The sequence below is a fragment of the Miniopterus natalensis genome, chromosome 19, assembly GCF_054644295.1.
Source record: "Miniopterus natalensis isolate mMinNat1 chromosome 19, mMinNat1.hap1, whole genome shotgun sequence".
In the NCBI taxonomy this organism is placed as follows: domain Eukaryota; kingdom Metazoa; phylum Chordata; class Mammalia; order Chiroptera; family Miniopteridae; genus Miniopterus; species Miniopterus natalensis.
This window is the reverse complement of record NC_142099.1, coordinates 12,075,060-12,093,051: the sequence shown is the minus strand read 5'-3', so window position 1 is coordinate 12,093,051 and position 17,992 is coordinate 12,075,060. Positions and strand designations below refer to the sequence as shown.

The window sequence follows — 17,992 nt, the reverse complement described above, 5'->3', positions numbered from 1 at the left end:
ATGGGCATAAAATGGACCTTTCACCCAGATTTCCCAGTAATTAATGTTTTACTGTATTTGCTTTACATATTGCTCTCTCCATACACACACGTACATATACACATACTTTTTCCTGAACTATTGAGTGTATGATACAGAAATGAAGCCATATTTAATACTTCAGTGTCCATTTTCTACAAAGATATTCTCCTTTTATAGCTGCGTTAATAAGCTTAGGGTGCCTTCACAAAATACCACAAGCTGTGTGTCTTAAACAACAGAAATTTATTCTCTCACAGTTCTGGAGGATGGAAAGCCCAAGATCAAGGTTCAATAGGGTCCAATTTCTGGTGGAAGCTCTCTTCCTTGGTTGCAGATAACCTTACTGTGTCTTCAAATGGTGAGATTGTCGGGGCAGGAGGTGGATCTCGGTTGTGTTTTCTTTTATTAATTAATTAATTATTTTTAAAAAATTTATATTGATTTTAGAGAGGGAAGAAGGGAGAGAGAGAGAGAGAGAAACATCGATATGAGAGAGATACATTGATCGGTTGCCTCCCATACGCCCCAACCAGGGATCAAACCCAAAGCCTAGGTATGTGCCCTGACCAGGAATCAAACCCATGACCTTCCTGGTGCGTGGGACAAGGTGCTAACCAACTGAGCCACACTGGCCAGGGCTCTGTTGTCTCTTCCTAATGCCCCCCCACACCCCCCCCCAAGGGAGAGAGAGAAACATCAAAGTGAGAGTCTGTTGTCTCTGGTAAAGACAAAGACACTCTTATCTTCTTAGAAGGCCCTACTGTTAATGACCTCATTTAACCATAATTATCTCCTTATACACCCCACCTGCAAATATAGTCACATTGGAGGTTGGGACTTTAACATAAGTTTCCAGGGTATGTTTTTATTGACTTTTAGAATTAGAGGAAGGGAAAGGGGAAAAAAACCATCATACACACCCCAACCCCAACCAGGAATCAAACCCGCCACCTTTTGGTACGTGGGAGGAAGCTCCAACCAGCGAGCCATTTAGCCAGGGTTGGGGAGACACAATTTAATAAATTGCAACAATTGTAACATCTGTACAACTACCAAAATCAGGAAAGTAAGCTGATAGAGTACTATACAGTATAATCCATAGACCCTAGTTGAATTTTGCCAGTTATCCCATTAATGGTTTTTAAAAGGTCCAGGGTCATGTATTACAGCTAGTTGTCGAGTCTCTCGTTTTCCTCAGTCTGAAACAGTTCCTCAGTCTTTCCTTATCTTTCATGACCTTGACGTTTTTAAAGAATATGGACCATTAATTTGTGCAATATCCATAAATTTGTGTTTGTCTGGTGTTTCCTTATTAGATTCAGGTTTGCAGTTTTGGCAAAAGTATCACAGAAGTGATGCTGTGTTCTTAACCCATTATGCTTGGAGGAACATGACGTCAATCAGCCCCATTAATAGTGACATTAACTTTTATTGTGTGGTTAAGATGTCTGTTTGCCAGGTTTCTCCACTGTAAAGTGACTATTTTGTGAGCAAGCAGTTTGAAACTATGTAAATACCGTGTTCCGCATTAAACTTTCTCTCACTAGCTTTGGCATCCATTGATGTTTGTTGCTTGAGTCAGTTTTTACTGTGATGGTTTCCAGATGCAGATTTTTAAAATTCCATCATTCCTTACAGATTTATTAGTTGGCATTTGATTATAAGGCAGGGCTTTCCTCTTCCCCTTTTTATTTATTTACTTGTATCAGTATGTATTCATGGATTGCTATTTTATTCAGTGGGTTATAATTATTTATTATTTATTTTGACACTTGTCCATTTCATAGGTTTGGCCACTGGGAACTCCTTGAAGGTAGTGCCTGTGTCCTTTTGATATTATTCTTTGAGAACTTTTTTACTTTATAGTACATGTTCCAAGTTCTTTACTTTTTTTTCCTGGCATGGAATCAGCCATTTCTCCAAGAAGCCCTTGTTCCTCTTAGAAACCAAGATGTAGGTATTAGGTACTGGGATATTTTTACTTCTAGGCCTTTTCGATTGAGAGATTTAGTAAATGGTCACATGTACACACACAAATGCATGTACGTGCACACGTGTATTCAGTCACCATATGTTTTCTATATATATAACTGAGTTTATACCAGGACTTCCAATTATAATTCAACACCACAGGGTTTATTCTAGCCTTCTTTTCTACATTTGTAACTTCCTAAGTCTGTATATATTTCAAAGGGAGCATTAATGAGATCTGCATTGTGAGTTTGGATTTGGAGTGTAAAAGGTAGAGAGGAGTCAAGGATGACTCAAGGTTTTTGGTTGAAAAAAGCCACTAGAAGAAAAAGCCATTTACGGAGATGGAGAAGGCTGTAGGAGGAGACAGTTGGAGGAAGAGACCAATCAAAAGGTCACAGGGTGAGTCTTAGCTGTGTATTAGACATCCAGGAAGAGATGTTGGGTTGGCAGTTGTATATTTGAGTCTGTAGTTCAAAGAAGAGTTCCAGGCTGAAATATAAATTACTTCAAGACAACCAGATTACATTTCTTTAATAACCTATTACTATGGAAACAGCAAATATTTGTTGTAGAAAGTTAGAATACAGGCAAGCAAAAGGGAAAAAAAATAGAGATCAGCACTGTTAAAACTTAATTCCATAGCCATTCTGATTTCTTTTACAGATTTTTTCCCTAATATGAGTTGTTCTTAATTACTTTTTTTCAGTTGATGATTTCATCTAATCTCAGACCACATTCAGATTTCTTCAGTTGATCCAAAAATGGCATTTACAGTTGGTTAGTCCAAACCTATATCCAATTCTCAATTAATTACATCAGATTGCTATGTCCCTGGAATCTCTTAGTCTCTTCAGTGTATTTTATGCCATTGATTTTTTGTTGATGAGACTGGACCAGTTGTCCTGCAGAATATCTCACCTGAATTTGTCTGATTCCTTCCTTGCAGTATTATTAGCTCTTTTTATTATTTGTTGCTTTTTCTAAAATACCCTTCTGTATAAAAGCTTTTTATGGCTTCTCATTAGCCACAAAATAAAGTCTGAAACTTTTTAGTTCATTATTTAAGTCCCACCAGAATTTGTCATCTGTCAAAGATTCTCCTACTGTTCTTTCACTCAAACCTTCCTGGTCAGACAAACAGAAATAGGTAGTGGTTAAGAACGTAGACTCTGGAGCCAGGGTGTCTGTATTTAAATCCTAGCTTTACCACTTACTAGCTGTGACTTGGGACAATTCACTTAATTCCACCTCTTACATGTAGATAATAGTACTAATCTCATAGGGTTGTTGTAAGGATATCAGTTAATACTTGTATCATCTTTAGAACAGATCCTAGCATGCAGAAAGGGATATATAAGTTTTTTTTAAATAATTTAAAATTCTAGCCTAAATATCTCCCTCCTCCAAAATGAAAGACAGTCATTGCACAGGCCTATTCAGCACTTTTGCTCATGACTTGTTCTCACTGGAGTGCTCTTCCCTTCCTTCCTGCCTATGAAAATTTAACTTCTTAACGAATACTAATTGAGCACCTATCAGACACTGAATTAGTCATTGTGATAAGTGTTGACAGATTAAGTTCAGGGTTCACTAAAGGCATAGCCTTGTGGATTCAGAGGAAACTTGAGGGAAGATGTGAGATGTAAGCCAAGACTTAAAGAAAGCAAAGGAGCCCGGCCCAGGCGTGGCTTAGCAGTTGAGCATCGACCTAGGATCCAGGAGATTGCAGTTGGATTCCCCGCCAGGGTACATGCCGGGGTTGTGGGCTCCATCCCCAGCCAGGGGGGGTGCAGGAGGCAGCCAATCAATGACTCTCTCATCATTGATGTTTCTATCTCTCTCCCTCTCCTTTCCTCGCTCTGAAATCAATAAAGATATTTTTAAAAAAAAAAAAAAAAGCAAAGGAATTAGCCTATTGGGTGACAAGGGAAGGGGTTGGGGCTTGGAATTGAGAGCAGAATTTTGTTCTCCAAACTGGAGCTTTAAGGGCGAGAGTGGCTAAAGTTGAGGCTAACCAGGTAAGCAAGAACTAGAGTAGAGAGGGTTTCAAAAACATTCAGGATGGGCCTTCTCAAATTTCATAGGCATCTCCCCAGACTGCCTCAGCCAACTTCTCTCATTCCTCCTGAATTTCTTAGTGCTCCAGCTAGAGTGGAGGGTTTGCATGGGGGGAAAATGGCAATAAAATAGTTGGGGGTGATTTGTTTTAGGAAGAAGTAGAAATGAGGTGGAGGGTCAGAATCTGACATGGATTAAATTTAAATTTTTGGATGTTTTCTTACAAATGAATAGAAAACACTAAAGGTTATTCAGAGTGGATTATCATGGAAAAGGAAGATTCTGAGAGACAAGAAAGGGAGAGGTTTCTGGGAACTATAGTTCATTAAAGACGGAATTTGATTTTGAAGGGGAAGAGATGAGACTGAAACCGAAGGTAATATCCAGATCATAAATGGAGTCTAAGATGTTTGGGCATTTTCCAATATGCAATTGGAAATCATTGGCAGATTTGATAGGAGAAATAACTGGACAATGTTTGCATATTAGAAGATGAATTTAGCAACAATATAGAGAATAAATTTTGGGGGGTGCAAATCTAGAGACAAGATAACCAGTTAGAAGGCTATTGAAGTAGTAGTCCAGGTCAAAGGTGATGAACCCAACAAAGAGCTTTAGTAGGAAAAGAAGGAAAAGACATTTGATAGATATTATTGGAGACAAAATTGGCTAGACTTGGAGATTTAACAAATGCGGGCTGAAAGGTAGAAAGGAGGAAGAGTCAAAAAAGATTGCTAAAATTCTGGCTAAATACAGGAGCAGTAAAAGAGGGAAGAGGAGGAAGATAAATATTAGTAAAATACTGAAAAATCAAGCTCAAGGTGCCTGTGAGATTTAGCATTGACTGGTAAAGGGACATCCAGGTTTGATGTGTATGGATATGGGAGTCATGGTTACATAGGTGCTGGTAGTTAAAGGCATGGAAGTGGATGATTATGCTGATAGCATTCCATTTTCTGTGTTCTAAGCTTAATGATTTACATACATTGTGTGTATGTGTGTGTTTAATGTTTTTATTTATTTGAGTGGGGGGAGAGACACATTTGTGTGAGAAACATCCATTGGTCACCTCCCATATGTGCCAAATTGGGGATTGAACCCACAACCTAGGTATGTGCCCTGACCAAGAACTGAACCCGCAGCCTTTTGGTGTACAGGACAAAGCTCCAATCAACCAAGCCACCTGGCCAAGGCTATATGTAATTTTTTTTTTTTTAATATATCTTTATTGATTTAAGAGAGAGGAAGGGAAAGGGGGAGAGAGAGATAGAAACATCAATGATGAGGGCTGTCATTGATTGGCTTGCCTCCTGCATGCCCCCTGCTGGGGATCGAGCCCGCACCCCGGGCATGTGCCCTGTTGGGGAATCAAACCTTGATCTCCTGGATCCTAGGTCGATGCTCAACCACTGAGCCACACCAGGAGTTAAAATGGAGACAGCGAGTACATAAAGCTCTTTCAGATTCCTGATTCTGAAAGGCCTTAACTGACTCAGATACATTAATCTGGGTGGGTTTAAATATGGATACTTTTGAAAGAACATAATTCTCATCTTATGATTTATGCTTTCTCTGTGAAATAGCATATAAGCTTACCTCCTGAGAGTGAGGAAGGAATGTGGTAAGGAAGGGGGCTTGACAAGTGTGGTAGAAATTTGAAATAGCTCTTACAGTAAATGAGAGAAGATGCTAATTAAGGACATGTGGAAGGACTGTAGTATTGAGGGCCCAGCTGAAGGAGATTGGTCCTCCTGGTGATACGATTTTTCTTCAGCAGAACACAGGAGCAGAAATAAAATTGTAGTAAAGGCATTCAGTCCAGATTTAAGGTTTTGTTGAGTGTATGTGCTAGAAAAGCTAAATTTAGTTGGTGGGGGAAAGATGATGAAGGTTTTGATAAAAAGTGATTTTAATAATGGGTCGGAGACTCTGGAATTGATGGAGAAAGAGTTGAGTACTGGAAGAGGCTGTAGAGAAAATAAAGAACAGATTCTGATGAAATTGAAGAACAAGTATAATGGGAGTGGGAGGTTGTGGACAGAAAAGGGAGTGGTTCTGGGAGGTTACTGGATTTGAGATTAAAAAAAAAAATGGGGGGACTAGAAAATACGATGGGTCTTCTGTATGGGTATTAAAATTGTCCAGGATAACAACGAAATTTGGGGTGGCATTGCTCAAGGTGCCAGATAGTAAATTGATTGGGCCTTGTCATGGGCCTTTGAAGAAGATTGACTTAGGTGTGTTTTATGGGATCAAATTACTTATTTCCCAGGACATTCACTTGGTGATGAAAGTAGCAACAGAACCTCTTTTCCAGTAGATGGGAGGACTTAGATGTATCTGAGTGGTATCCGGACTGGTTGATGAAAGGAGTCTATAATTATAATGTAGAGGAGGTTAAGGAATTTGTCTGAGGTCACATTCTGATTGGATTCTAAAGCCCATACTCTTTGCGCTAACCCTGATGTTTTTGCAACAAGTTGAGCTGCTTCTACTCAATTTTTTATTTTTTCAAATGTTTGGGAGAGCAATTTTGTTTTATTTTAGCTTCTCCAGAGTTAGTGTTTTTAGTGCCAAGCATCTATAAAGTGAAGTAAAAATCTATTCAAGGAGTACCTTGAACAAACCCTGTTGATCATATTAGTTCATTTGTCTGTTCATCCATCCATCCATCCATCCATCCATCCATCCATCCATCCATCCCATCTCATAGCAGTTTGAGAGCATTATATTTGAAATAAATTGAACTAAGTATAAATTGACTGATTTGGTTTTATTTATGTCTTTTGTCATCTCTAGCTGCCTATCCCCATCGTTTGAATCTCTTTTACCTTGCTAATGATGTCATCCAGAACTGTAAAAGGAAAAACGCAATCATATTCCGTGAATCGTTTGCTGATGTACTTCCAGAAGCAGCTGCTCTAGTGAAGTAAGTAAATTCTTACTGTTCTTTGGGATCTAAGCTTAGAAAATTTAGAGTTTTAGTTTCTATTGTTACCCATTAGTAAGAACTGTAATAGTTATAAAGATCTAATAGCTTAAAGATCTAAGAGTATTTTTCCCAAATTGTTCATTGTAACTTTCCTACTAATGCACACATTTTTTTCTTTTAAAAACCCTTTGTTCCCTTTTTGAAAGTTTGATATTTACTGTCTGCCTCTTCTTGCCTAACTTACCATCATAGAAAAAGCAGTATCTTATACTGTATATGCTAGCAGTAACCAATTTAAAAAATTTAAATTCCAGGCAGGTAACATAGATGAGTGAAGTGGATTGAATGTGAGGAAAACCCATCAAAAGGGGGTAGCAGCTACTCAGCCCTAGCCTATGGCCAATAAAGAAATATGAGCCCAGCCTGGCCAGGCGTGGCTCGGCGGTTGAGCATTGACCTAGGATCCAGGAGATTGCAGTTCGATTCCAGATCAGGGCATATGCCCAGGTTGTGGGCTTGATCCCCAGTCAGGGGCATGCAGGAGGCAGCTGATCAATGACGACTCTCATCCTTGATGTTTCTATCTCTTCCTCCCCCTCTCCCTTTCTCTCTCTGAGATCAATAAAGATATATTAAAAATAAAAATTAAAAAAGAAAAGAAATATGAGCTCAGCCCTAGCTGATTTGGCTCAGTGGTTAAGAGTGTCGGCCCGCAGACTGAAGGGTCCTGGGTTCGATTCTGGCCAAGGGTACATACCTTGGTTGCAGGCTCAATCCCTGTCCCTGGTCGGCATGCAAGCAGGAGGTAGCCAATCGATGTGTCTCTCTCACATCGATGTTTCTCTCTCTCTCTCTCCCTCTCCCCCCCTTCCACTCTCTGAAAAGCAGTGGAAAATATATCCTTGGGTGAGGGTTAAAAAATATAGATATATGAGCCCAGTGTTAACGCACACTGCCAGACCTTGCAAAGACTTTTTCATTCTTTAAAATATGGATTTTTTATATGAAGTTTCTTAATTTTTAACTATGTGAAACTAATAACAGACAGCTAAATTCTGTTAGATGCTTCTCCATTCCGCCTGTTGTGATCTCAAATGTCATATAGCCTTAGAACTGCTGAGATATATCATTACATATATCATAGTCAACTTCCAGTCCAGAGAGACAAATCACACACTAGTGATTTAAACAAGGACAGTGTAATATAAAGAATTGTTAAGTAGCCCTGGCCAGGTGGCTCAGTTGATTGGAGCTTGTCCCATACACCACATGGTTGTGGGTTCGATTCCCAGTCAGGGCACATACCTGGGTTCCAGGTTCAGTCCCTGGTGGGACGCATGTGGGAGGCAACCAACTGACTTCTCTCTCTCTCTGTCTCTCTCTCTCTCTCCCCCTCACTCCCTCCCTTCCTCTATCTCTAAAAACAAAACAAAAACATATCCTCTGGTGAGGATTAAAAAAAAAAAGAATTGTTAAGCAGGTAAAAGGTAGCTATCTAACTACTAGAAAGAATAAAAGAATTCTAAGGTGTGTTGAGACTACTTCTGGACCTGAGAGAAGAGTGAATGAGGAGCCCCCCTCTCCTCCCAGCTGAGACTTAGTCCTGAGGAAAGAGTGAACTGCTACGTGCACGTGCTACGTGCCACGGTATTGGCTAAGAAACAGGGTGGAGAGCACTCATCACTGAACTGCAAGAGCAACACTCTGCTAAAATGCTGCCAGGATGCCTGCACACTTGCTGATCCACTTAGAACAGAACACCAAAAGAATCCCTACAGCCATTTCCAGCTTGTTAGTGTCACTCTAGGGCCCTCCATTGGCAGAGTCTAACACTGAGCCAGGGGAAAACAGTTTGCATTGTGGCTCCAGTAGCATCAAGAAGGGTGATTTAGAGCAGAGAGGCAATAAATTAATAACTGGCACACATACCTACCAGATAGGACATAAATTTTAGAGTTCACCAATACCGTAATTATTAGCAAGATTGTGGCACAGTGGGAACTCTCATATACTATTGGTTTTAGGGTTCTTTGGTATAAAACAGCCTCCTGTTAAAAAGTTTGTTATGGCCCTGCCGGGAATGGCTCAGCGGTTGAGCGTCGACCTAGGATCCAGGAGATCATGGTTCAATTCCCAGTCAGGGCACATGCCGGGTTGTGGGCTCCATCCCCAGTCGGGGGTGTGTAGGAGGCAGCCAATCAATGACACTCTCATCATTGATGTTTCTATCTCTCTCTCTTCCTCTCTGTCTCTGAAATCAATAAAGATATATTTAAAAAAAAAAGTTTGTTATGCACACCCTATGATCTTGCAACTCCAGCCCTAGTCTTTTACAAAACCCTGAGAAACTTTTGCATATGTATAGCAAGATTGATGAAAGAGAATTTTTATAGCAACAGTATTTGTCGTAATAAAAATGTGGAAACAACCCAGATATATATTGCAAATTAACTACCTTGGGATGTTAAACAAAGCTTTAAAATGTTAGAAGAAAATATGAAAATTTTTTATGATAATAGGAGTTAAAAAGCTCTTAAGACATAAAGAAAGTATTTATGAATTTAATTACATCAAAATTAAACTTCTGTGTTACAAAATAAGCCATAAAATTAAAGACAAGTGACACACTGGGGAAGATACTTGTTATAAGCAAATAAAAAGATAAGTTATAAAGTGGGAATTATTTTAGGAGATACAGAATAGCAAGTTTTTAAAGATAAAATTTATCTCCACTCTAATTTCTTGAGTTTTTGGATTTTTTTTTAGTGTTATGTGTTTACTTTTTTTGTTTTTGTTTCATCTTTATTGTTGAAAATATTACAGATATCCTCTTTTTACCCCCATTGATCCCCTCCACCCTGCATCCATCCCACCCCCAGGCTTTCCCCAGACCAGTGTCTGTGTCCATGAGTTATGCTTATAAACATGTTAAGTTCTTTGATTAATCCCTCCCCACCTGCCCTCTGAGATCCCTCAGTCTGTTCCATGCTCCTGTGTCTCTGGATCCATTTTGATCATCAGTTTATTTTGTTTATTATATTCCAGATACAAGTTTGATCATGTGCTACTTGTTTTTCTCTGACTGGTTTATTTCACTTAGCATAATACTTTCTAGTTCCCTCCATGCTGTCCCAAAGGATAAAAGATCCTTCCTCTTTACAGCTGCACAGTATCCCATGGTGTGAATGTCCCACAGCTTTTTTATCCACTCATCTACTGATGGGCACTTGGGCTGTTTGCAGATCTTAGCTATTGTAAATTGCGCTGCTATGAACATAGGGGTGCATAAGTTCTTTGTGATTGGTGTTTCCGGTTTCTTAGGATATATTCCTAGCAGTGGGATCACTGGGTCAAATGCTAGGTCAATTTTTAATCTTCTGAGGAAACTCCATACTGCTTTCCATAGTGGCTGCCCCAGTCTGCATTCCCGTCAGCAGTGTAGTGGGTGCCCTTTTCTCCACACCCTCGCCAGCACTTGTAGTTCGTTGATTTGTTGATGGAGCCATTCTGACAGGTGTGAAGTGATCCCTCATTGTGATTTTAATTTCCATCTCTCTGATGATTAGTGACGTTGAACATTTTTTCATGTGTCTCTTTGCCATCTGTATGTCCTCTTTGGAGAAGTGTCTGTTTAGTTCCTTTGCCCGTTTTTTAATTGGATTGTTTGTCTTCCTTTTGTTAAGTTGTATGAGTTCCTTATATATTTTGGATATTAACCCTTTATCAGATGTGTCATTGGCAAATATGTTCTCCCATACAGTGGGCTCCCTTTTCATTTTGTTGATGGTTTCTTTTGCTGTGCAGAAGCTTTTTATTTTGATGCAGTCCCTTTTATTTTCTCCTTAGTTTCTCTTGCCCTAGGAGATGTATCAGCAAACATATTGCTACGAGAGATGTCTGAGATTTTGCTGCCTGTGTTTTTCTCTAGGATTTTTATGGTTTCATATCTTACATTTAAGTCTTTTATCCATTTTGAATTTACTTTTGTGTATGGTGTAAGTCAGTGGTCTAGTTTCAGTTTTTGCATGTACCTGTCCAATTTTTGCAGCACCATTTATTAAAGAGACTGTCTTTTTACTCCATTGTCTGCTCTTGCCTCCTTTGTCAAATATTAACTGACCATAATGGCATAGGTTGTTTTCTGGGTTCTCTGTTCTGTTCCACTGATCTATATGTCTGTTTTTGTGCCAGTACCAGGCTGCTTTGATTACAGTGGCTTTGTAGTATAACCTGATATCTGGTATTGTGATCCCGCGTGGGTGTCACAATTTCTTGAGTTTTTTTAAAGTATTGACTGCCTCTTCTTTGAGTTGACCCATTATTTAGTCTTCCATTCAATCAGTTAGCAAATATTTACTAAGAACCTGAAAGATACAGCACATTATTTTGATGATATCCCAGAAATAAGATATTGATAAAGAAAAGATATTCCCGAGTGAGGCACAAGATTATGCTGTTTCGTTCTGTTTATTTTAACTGTGATACCTGGGTACCTCCTCTGTACTCTTCATCAACTTTATGCTTTGAAGTAATTTGCTGGTACCTTGCTGTTTTAAACCTGGGGGTAGGGGTGTTGCTGTTGAACATCTTAGCAATTCTTCAAAGGTCAGCCATTTTTTTGTTACTTACAGTCAAACAACAAAGTTTATAAGTAATTGTTCTATGTTATGTGTGGTAATGATTGTACATTCTACAGAAATTGAGGTTGTGGCCAGTAATGGCTGAAGTAGAGATCTAGAATAACAAGGTAAGTAAAGCTGCTATTCTGGATTTTTTTTTTTGGTTTTGTTTTATCTTTGGAGAATTCCTAAATACAAGAGATAGTTGAATTGTAGAAGTCTGAGAGTTCTCTGTTTGTATAGATAACGAATAAGTCTAAGAATTTTAGAGCTAACAAATTATATACTAAAAATCATTTTACAAATGAGGAAACGTAGCCCCCAAAAGAATTCTTACGAAAGCCAGAACTAAAACTTCTTAAGCTTCCTCATCTAGTACTATTTTAATTATATTATACCCTAGTCTCATTTGTATGTTTTCTTTGCAGTTGCTGGTTTTCCAGCATATTTTATTTGAGGACTTTGGTAAATATTTTTTGGGACTTCATAATGAATACTTTGGTTTGAAAATGACAAAATCTAGTTATCATTCATTTAATTACTATTTAGTGAGCACCTTCTAGGTGTCAAAGAAACACCAATAAATAAGTTACAGTCTCTGCCATGTATAAGCTATGTAGTCTGTTTGAAAAACAGACATTTACAGAAGACTGGACTTCTGACTGAATGACCAAACCATTTGTTCAGAAATGTTCTTTTAAATAAAACAGTTACATTCTTTACAAAATATAAGCTGAACCAGCAGCAGTAGACATATTAGAGTCAGAGCCGACACTAACCAGTATGCCTATGTCAGTAGTACCATGTGATCTGGGCAGTTAGACTGGAGAGGGGATAAAGTGGTCTTAAACACCTTGCTGGCTGGTCATGAATATACACGTGTTTCCGTGTCTGAATGTTGCTGACTGGTCACGAGATAACTCATGTCTGTACTTACATTAATGTAAGTAATTTTAAACGCCTTGCTGACTGGTCATGACGGAAAAGCAGCCAGCCTCACGGGTGAGTTCTGGCTTGAAATGGCTGGTCAGCAAGGTGTTAAGTCATAAGCTCTCCCTGGCTTCCAGTATAGACTGTCTCTGGGGGAACACATTTTCTACTTAGACCACCCGGAATCCCATAGATTCAGATCAACAAATATGTGCTCACGGGGCTCACTGAACACATTGGGAAACAAACCACCATGAGGGAGAATTGGCAGATTTAGACACCCCCCCACACACACAAACACACTGAGCTTCAGATATTAGAATCATCAGATAGAATATGCAAAACAACTATGTAAGAAATGTTAAAGAAAGATTAAATGGGATAAAATGAAAAATGGATAGATTTGGAAAAGAACCAATAGGAATTCTAGAAAGGCAAAGGAGATTAAGCTAGAAAATAGTTCTGAAGAAATTAGAATTGCAGCAATAGAGAGAAGGAGGTGGGCTAGTGAAGGTTAGCATGAGAGGCCTCATTAACATCAAATTACAGTCCTGGAGGAGAGAACTTTTGAATTCTTTGTAATGCCTGAGAACTCTGGAATTGGTGAAAAACACGAAGTTGCAGGTACAGGAAGCACAACATAAACAAAGCAGAATAAATAAAAAAGAATTCCACACCTGGTCACTGTAATGAAATTACAAAAGAAAAAGTTTTCAAATGGCAGCTAAACAGTTTACACCTACTAGGGGAACTGGAATTTCAAAACAAAACCAGAAAATAACAAGTGTTAGAAGGATGAGGGGAAACTTCCACATTTCTGGTAGAAAACAAACTTCTGAATCAGTTTTACTCTGGGAAGTTAGCAGTAAGAGGAATGGTGAGTCATACTTGGCAATAAAATATATGAAATACTTAAGGATACCCTTAACAGAAAATATGAGACCTTTATTAATAAATTGTATTTGGGAATGATGCACATAAATTCATAAATATTAATGCTTTGCTACAATAAAGAATCTTGTATAAATCATTCATAGGTGTTAATAGAAAGGTAATACTTTCCAAATTAATATGTCCGCCTAATATAAGTCAAGTTAAAAATGCCAAATTTTTCCTCTTTTGGAACTTAACATTACTCTAAATTTACTCAGGAAAAATAAGCAAGGGAAAGTGTAACGAAGAAATGATTTGAGATATAGTTGTAATGAGGGAAGATAAGCTACAGTTTTGAAGATAATATTGTATAATGTAAAAATGGATCAGTGGAACCGCATTTGCTGCCTAGAAAAGATAATTAAATACATGCTAGTAAATCAATATAGAAAAGAGAAATTTTGATATTGGAGCAATTACTAGGACATCTATTTAGAGCTTAACTTTACATCCTATGCCCCAATAGATTTTAAGTGAATTATATGCAACTGCATGTTAAGAAAATAAGTTATAATCTTAAATATCTCTGGTAGGACATTTTTGTAACATTAAGGGAATTTGATTATAGAATGAATGTAGATGATACCAAAGAATTATTGTTAATTTTATTAAGCATGGTAGTAACACTATAGTTTATATAACAAAATGTTAGAATTTTTTTTTGAGTAGGGGTGAAATGACGTGATAGCTGGGATTTGCTTTAAAATACTTCAACAGAAAAGAGAGAGAGATGGAGAAAATGTGGCAAATCTTGATAACTTTTTTAATCTGGGTGATTCTACTTTTAAGTATATTTGAAATTTTTGATAGCACAACTTTTAAAAGAGAGGAAATGGTTAAATTGAGATTACAAATACAAAATGAAGTGAGACCAACCATTGTTGCAGAAGTATGGTGAACAGCATACCTATACTGGTGGTAGGAGTATAAATAGGTACAGCCCTCTTAGAAAATATTTCGCATTATTAAGGAGAGAGACTTGAACCAAAAGATACTCATTGCAGCATTAATTGTAGTAAAAAAAAAAAAAAATCTAGAAACAACCTAATATCCAATAATAGGTAAGTGATAAATTTTGGAACAGTCACATGATAGAGTATTGTATAGTCATTAAAAGTAATGTTTATACAAAGAGTAGATTAGAGGAAGCTTATTTTGTTAAGTGAAAAGAATTTAATACAGTTACGTGCACACACACACACACACACACAAAATTGGTTTCAAATACAATACTAGCATTCATGGGGGGGGAAACTAGAAGATAGTAATGCTGAAATTGGTATATTGTAAATCTCCATTTGGTGAAAATGGAGTTTTTCTTTAAACTTTTCAATCGTTTTTTCAGTGTTATATATACATAAATTTATAGTACTTATAGTGTATGTGTATTATATAGCATAGTATTTATATATATAGTATTTATAATATATAACATATTATGGTGTTTATAATATATGAAGCTTATAAATACTGTATATACTACTGTTATATATATGTACACTATACTGTGCAATAAAGACTATAAAACACTATATATACAACTGTATGTATGTGTATATATATCTTTTATAATGAGAGAAAGGGTGTCAGCATAAAAAACAAAAGAAATGAGAATAGAGTCTTCATTCTGGTTAATAAATCTCTAGAAAATATAATTTTCTAGAAATTTAATACAATTCTGTTTCCTGTACATACTATCATTAGGCCAAAAGAAAAAAAGTCCTCTGCGAACACATGATATTAATGGATGGTATGGATTCGTGTTTGAAGGAGGCCATAAAGTTGATATAGCTGTTTTCTGTCTTCAAACTCCCTATGGATTGGTGGATTTGCTTGGGGAGCAGTTAAATTTCTGGGGGTTTTTGTTTTTTCCATTTTGTCTTTTGACATATCTGCTAAGAATGTTCGAATGTTCTCAGTTCTCTGGCAGGCCTGATAGAGTGAAATTTCTTTCCTTATGACTTCGTGCCTTGGTCCTTATTTTGCCTTCTGGGATTACACAAAACCAGTTTGATTCCTTTCCTTTACAATAGTTAATAACCTCCCTGCATTGTTTTCTGTTTCTTCTACAGTTCCACATAAGATACGATTTTAATTTTGCTTCTGGTAATTATTTGTCAAGCACTTCTACTTTAACAATTTTCTTGCTAATGTAAGATGACTAGCTTGGCACAGAAGCCCATCTGTGAAGCAAGCAGAATGAAGTGATACTTCTCACCTCCACCATTCTATGTATTATTATAGAACTAAGTGATAGCTTTTTGGAAAACATGTTACAGTATGTGATTGATTCATGATATTTTCAATGAAACCTTTCAGAAAAAAGAAGCTACATAGCATTGCTAAGCTTGGTCTTATTCTGTACTCATTTAGTTGATTTTTTGGACTAGGTTCTTCATTATTAGATTTTATCTTGTTAGACTCAGGCTGTCTTTTGGGATGCTAGTTATGCCACTGAGCACACTAAGTAGCCCTCTCAACGTCATACCTATCAATAAGTTTGGTGAGTTGTCCATAGCCTCATCTGTGTCGTCCATAGGAAATGTTGAATAAGAGTACTTAAGATTTTAGTCCTAGACACTGTAGAAAAACAGTTTTAAAATAAACATCAAAAGACATTTGGAAAATAATTTTGTTGACAACTTTATTTTTATATATATAGTTTGAGGTATGTTAACATTTTCACCTATCTCACTTTTTCTTTCTCCTCAGGGATCCATCTGTCTCTAAGTCTATAGAACGAATCTTTAAAATCTGGGAGGATAGAAATGTTTACCCAGAAGAAATGATTATGGCATTAAGAGAAGCTTTGAGTAAGTGTCTTTTCTCTCCTAAAAGGAAGTTTTAGTCGTCTTTCAGACTTTAAAATTATATATATTTTACAGATCTGTTCCTATTGCTTAATAATGAAAAATAAAGTTTGGGATCTGGCCTTGTTTGTTTAAAATTAAATACTTATAAAAATTCAACTTAAAATTTGAGTAGAATTTGTTTTGGGAGGGTTGGATTTTGTTTTTATTGACTAAAGAAAGTCAAGCATATTAAGTGATGATGGTCATCCGATTATTCCATTTCCTTTACATCGAGTATTTAAACTAAAGTTCACTTTTTGTGCTTACTAATTACTGCCCCTGTGCTCTTACTGTTGGATAATTTTTGGACAGGATTTCAGTTTTCACTAAGTATTTTCTATTAAGCATATATTGGCATTCTTTAGTCTCTGTTTCAGTTTAGTTTTATGGTAAGTTGTGTACCTTTTTAAAAAACAGTCATTTAGTTTCTGTGTATTAGATGCACATAATTAAGTCATGGAATAGGAACTGGTGATACCTGATATCATGACCATTAATTAACTAGAAATTTTCTTTAAAAATAGCAACTTCTAAGAAGCTGTTAAATTCTTCATTTGAATGTGTTAACTGATATTTTTAAGCTTTCCTGCCCTATTCTCAAAATCAGTCATTTCATTGACTATAGAAATAATGTTTATTTGACAGCTTCTTAGAGATCTGGTAGGTGTTTTATTTTATTTTTTTATAAAAATGAAAGAAAAGGAAAGAAAGAAACAACACACAGTCTTGGATTGCCTTTTTTCGTGCTACAACTTGACACTGAAGTGGACATACAGAACAGCTTCCCATAATGCCAGATTGCAAAAACTGAAATGTTTTCCAGGTACCACTTTCAAAACTCAGAAGCAGCTGAAAGAAAATCTGAACAAACAACCGAATAAGCAGTGGAAGAAATCACAAAGTAAGGAACAAAATCTCAACTAATATAAAATTAACTCCTTTTTGGAGCAGAAGAAAATGTAGACCGTTTGACATCGTACCTCGCATAAACTATGGGCAAGCCTGTATTTTCCAGGCTTGGGAGGCTCCCAGTGACTTACACTAAACAAGCCATCATGGAGTTACTTCTTAAAAAAAAACAAAAACAAAAAACTACATTTAAAGAAAATGCGGGAAAGAGGGTTTAAATGAGTGAAGATTCAAGAGTAGTTGGGGGATTGAAAGAAGAAAATAAATACTTGATAGTGCCCAGGCTAACTCTCAGGTTCAAAGATATATGAAGTTAGAGGCAGCTGGCATTAAACAACAGAGCTGAAGAGGAGACTAGTCATTAAGAAGCGTTTCTGTGGGAGCCATGAAATCCTTCAGATTTGGGGATACAGTCTACCAGATTAGACATGGGCCTCAGATCTTGGCCAGAAGCTCATTCTCTAACAGGAGCTCCTGCTATGTTTATCATGTTTACCCAGCATGAGATCAAGGGAGTGGAATACTGCATGTGATGGGCTGCTGTGGGCCAAACAGGAATATTGAGAAAGACCTGAAGGTGTGGAGGGAACAAGGTAAAAGACAGTGAGAATTGGGAGGTGAATCAAGACACTTGGGATGGTTTTGCTCCAGCAAGCATTTGATATTCATCATGATTAAGGGAGTCCTCTGACATCCTTTTGGGCATAAGTTGCATGCTTAGGAACAACAGGAGTCATCATTTCAGCCAAAGTTCCACCACAGTG

General features: G+C 37.3%; 1 protein-coding gene across 5 annotated transcripts in view; it reads left to right on the top strand.

Annotated features, from left to right (window-relative positions):
- RPRD2 (regulation of nuclear pre-mRNA domain containing 2) overlaps positions 1 to 17,992 on the top strand; it is a 57,990-nt gene that overhangs the window by 17,208 nt on the left and 22,790 nt on the right. For 3 of the 5 annotated variants that reach the window (XM_087827827.1, XM_087827826.1, XM_087827830.1), the window contains exons 2-4: positions 6,853 to 6,982; positions 16,180 to 16,280; positions 17,143 to 17,220. In XM_087827827.1, coding sequence (XP_087683953.1) covers positions 6,853 to 6,982; positions 16,180 to 16,280; positions 17,143 to 17,220 — 309 coding nt within the window. The remainder of the gene's footprint in view (positions 1 to 6,852; positions 6,983 to 16,179; positions 16,281 to 17,142; positions 17,221 to 17,992) is intronic. The other 2 variants (XM_087827829.1, XM_087827831.1) reach the window with 1 other exon arrangement.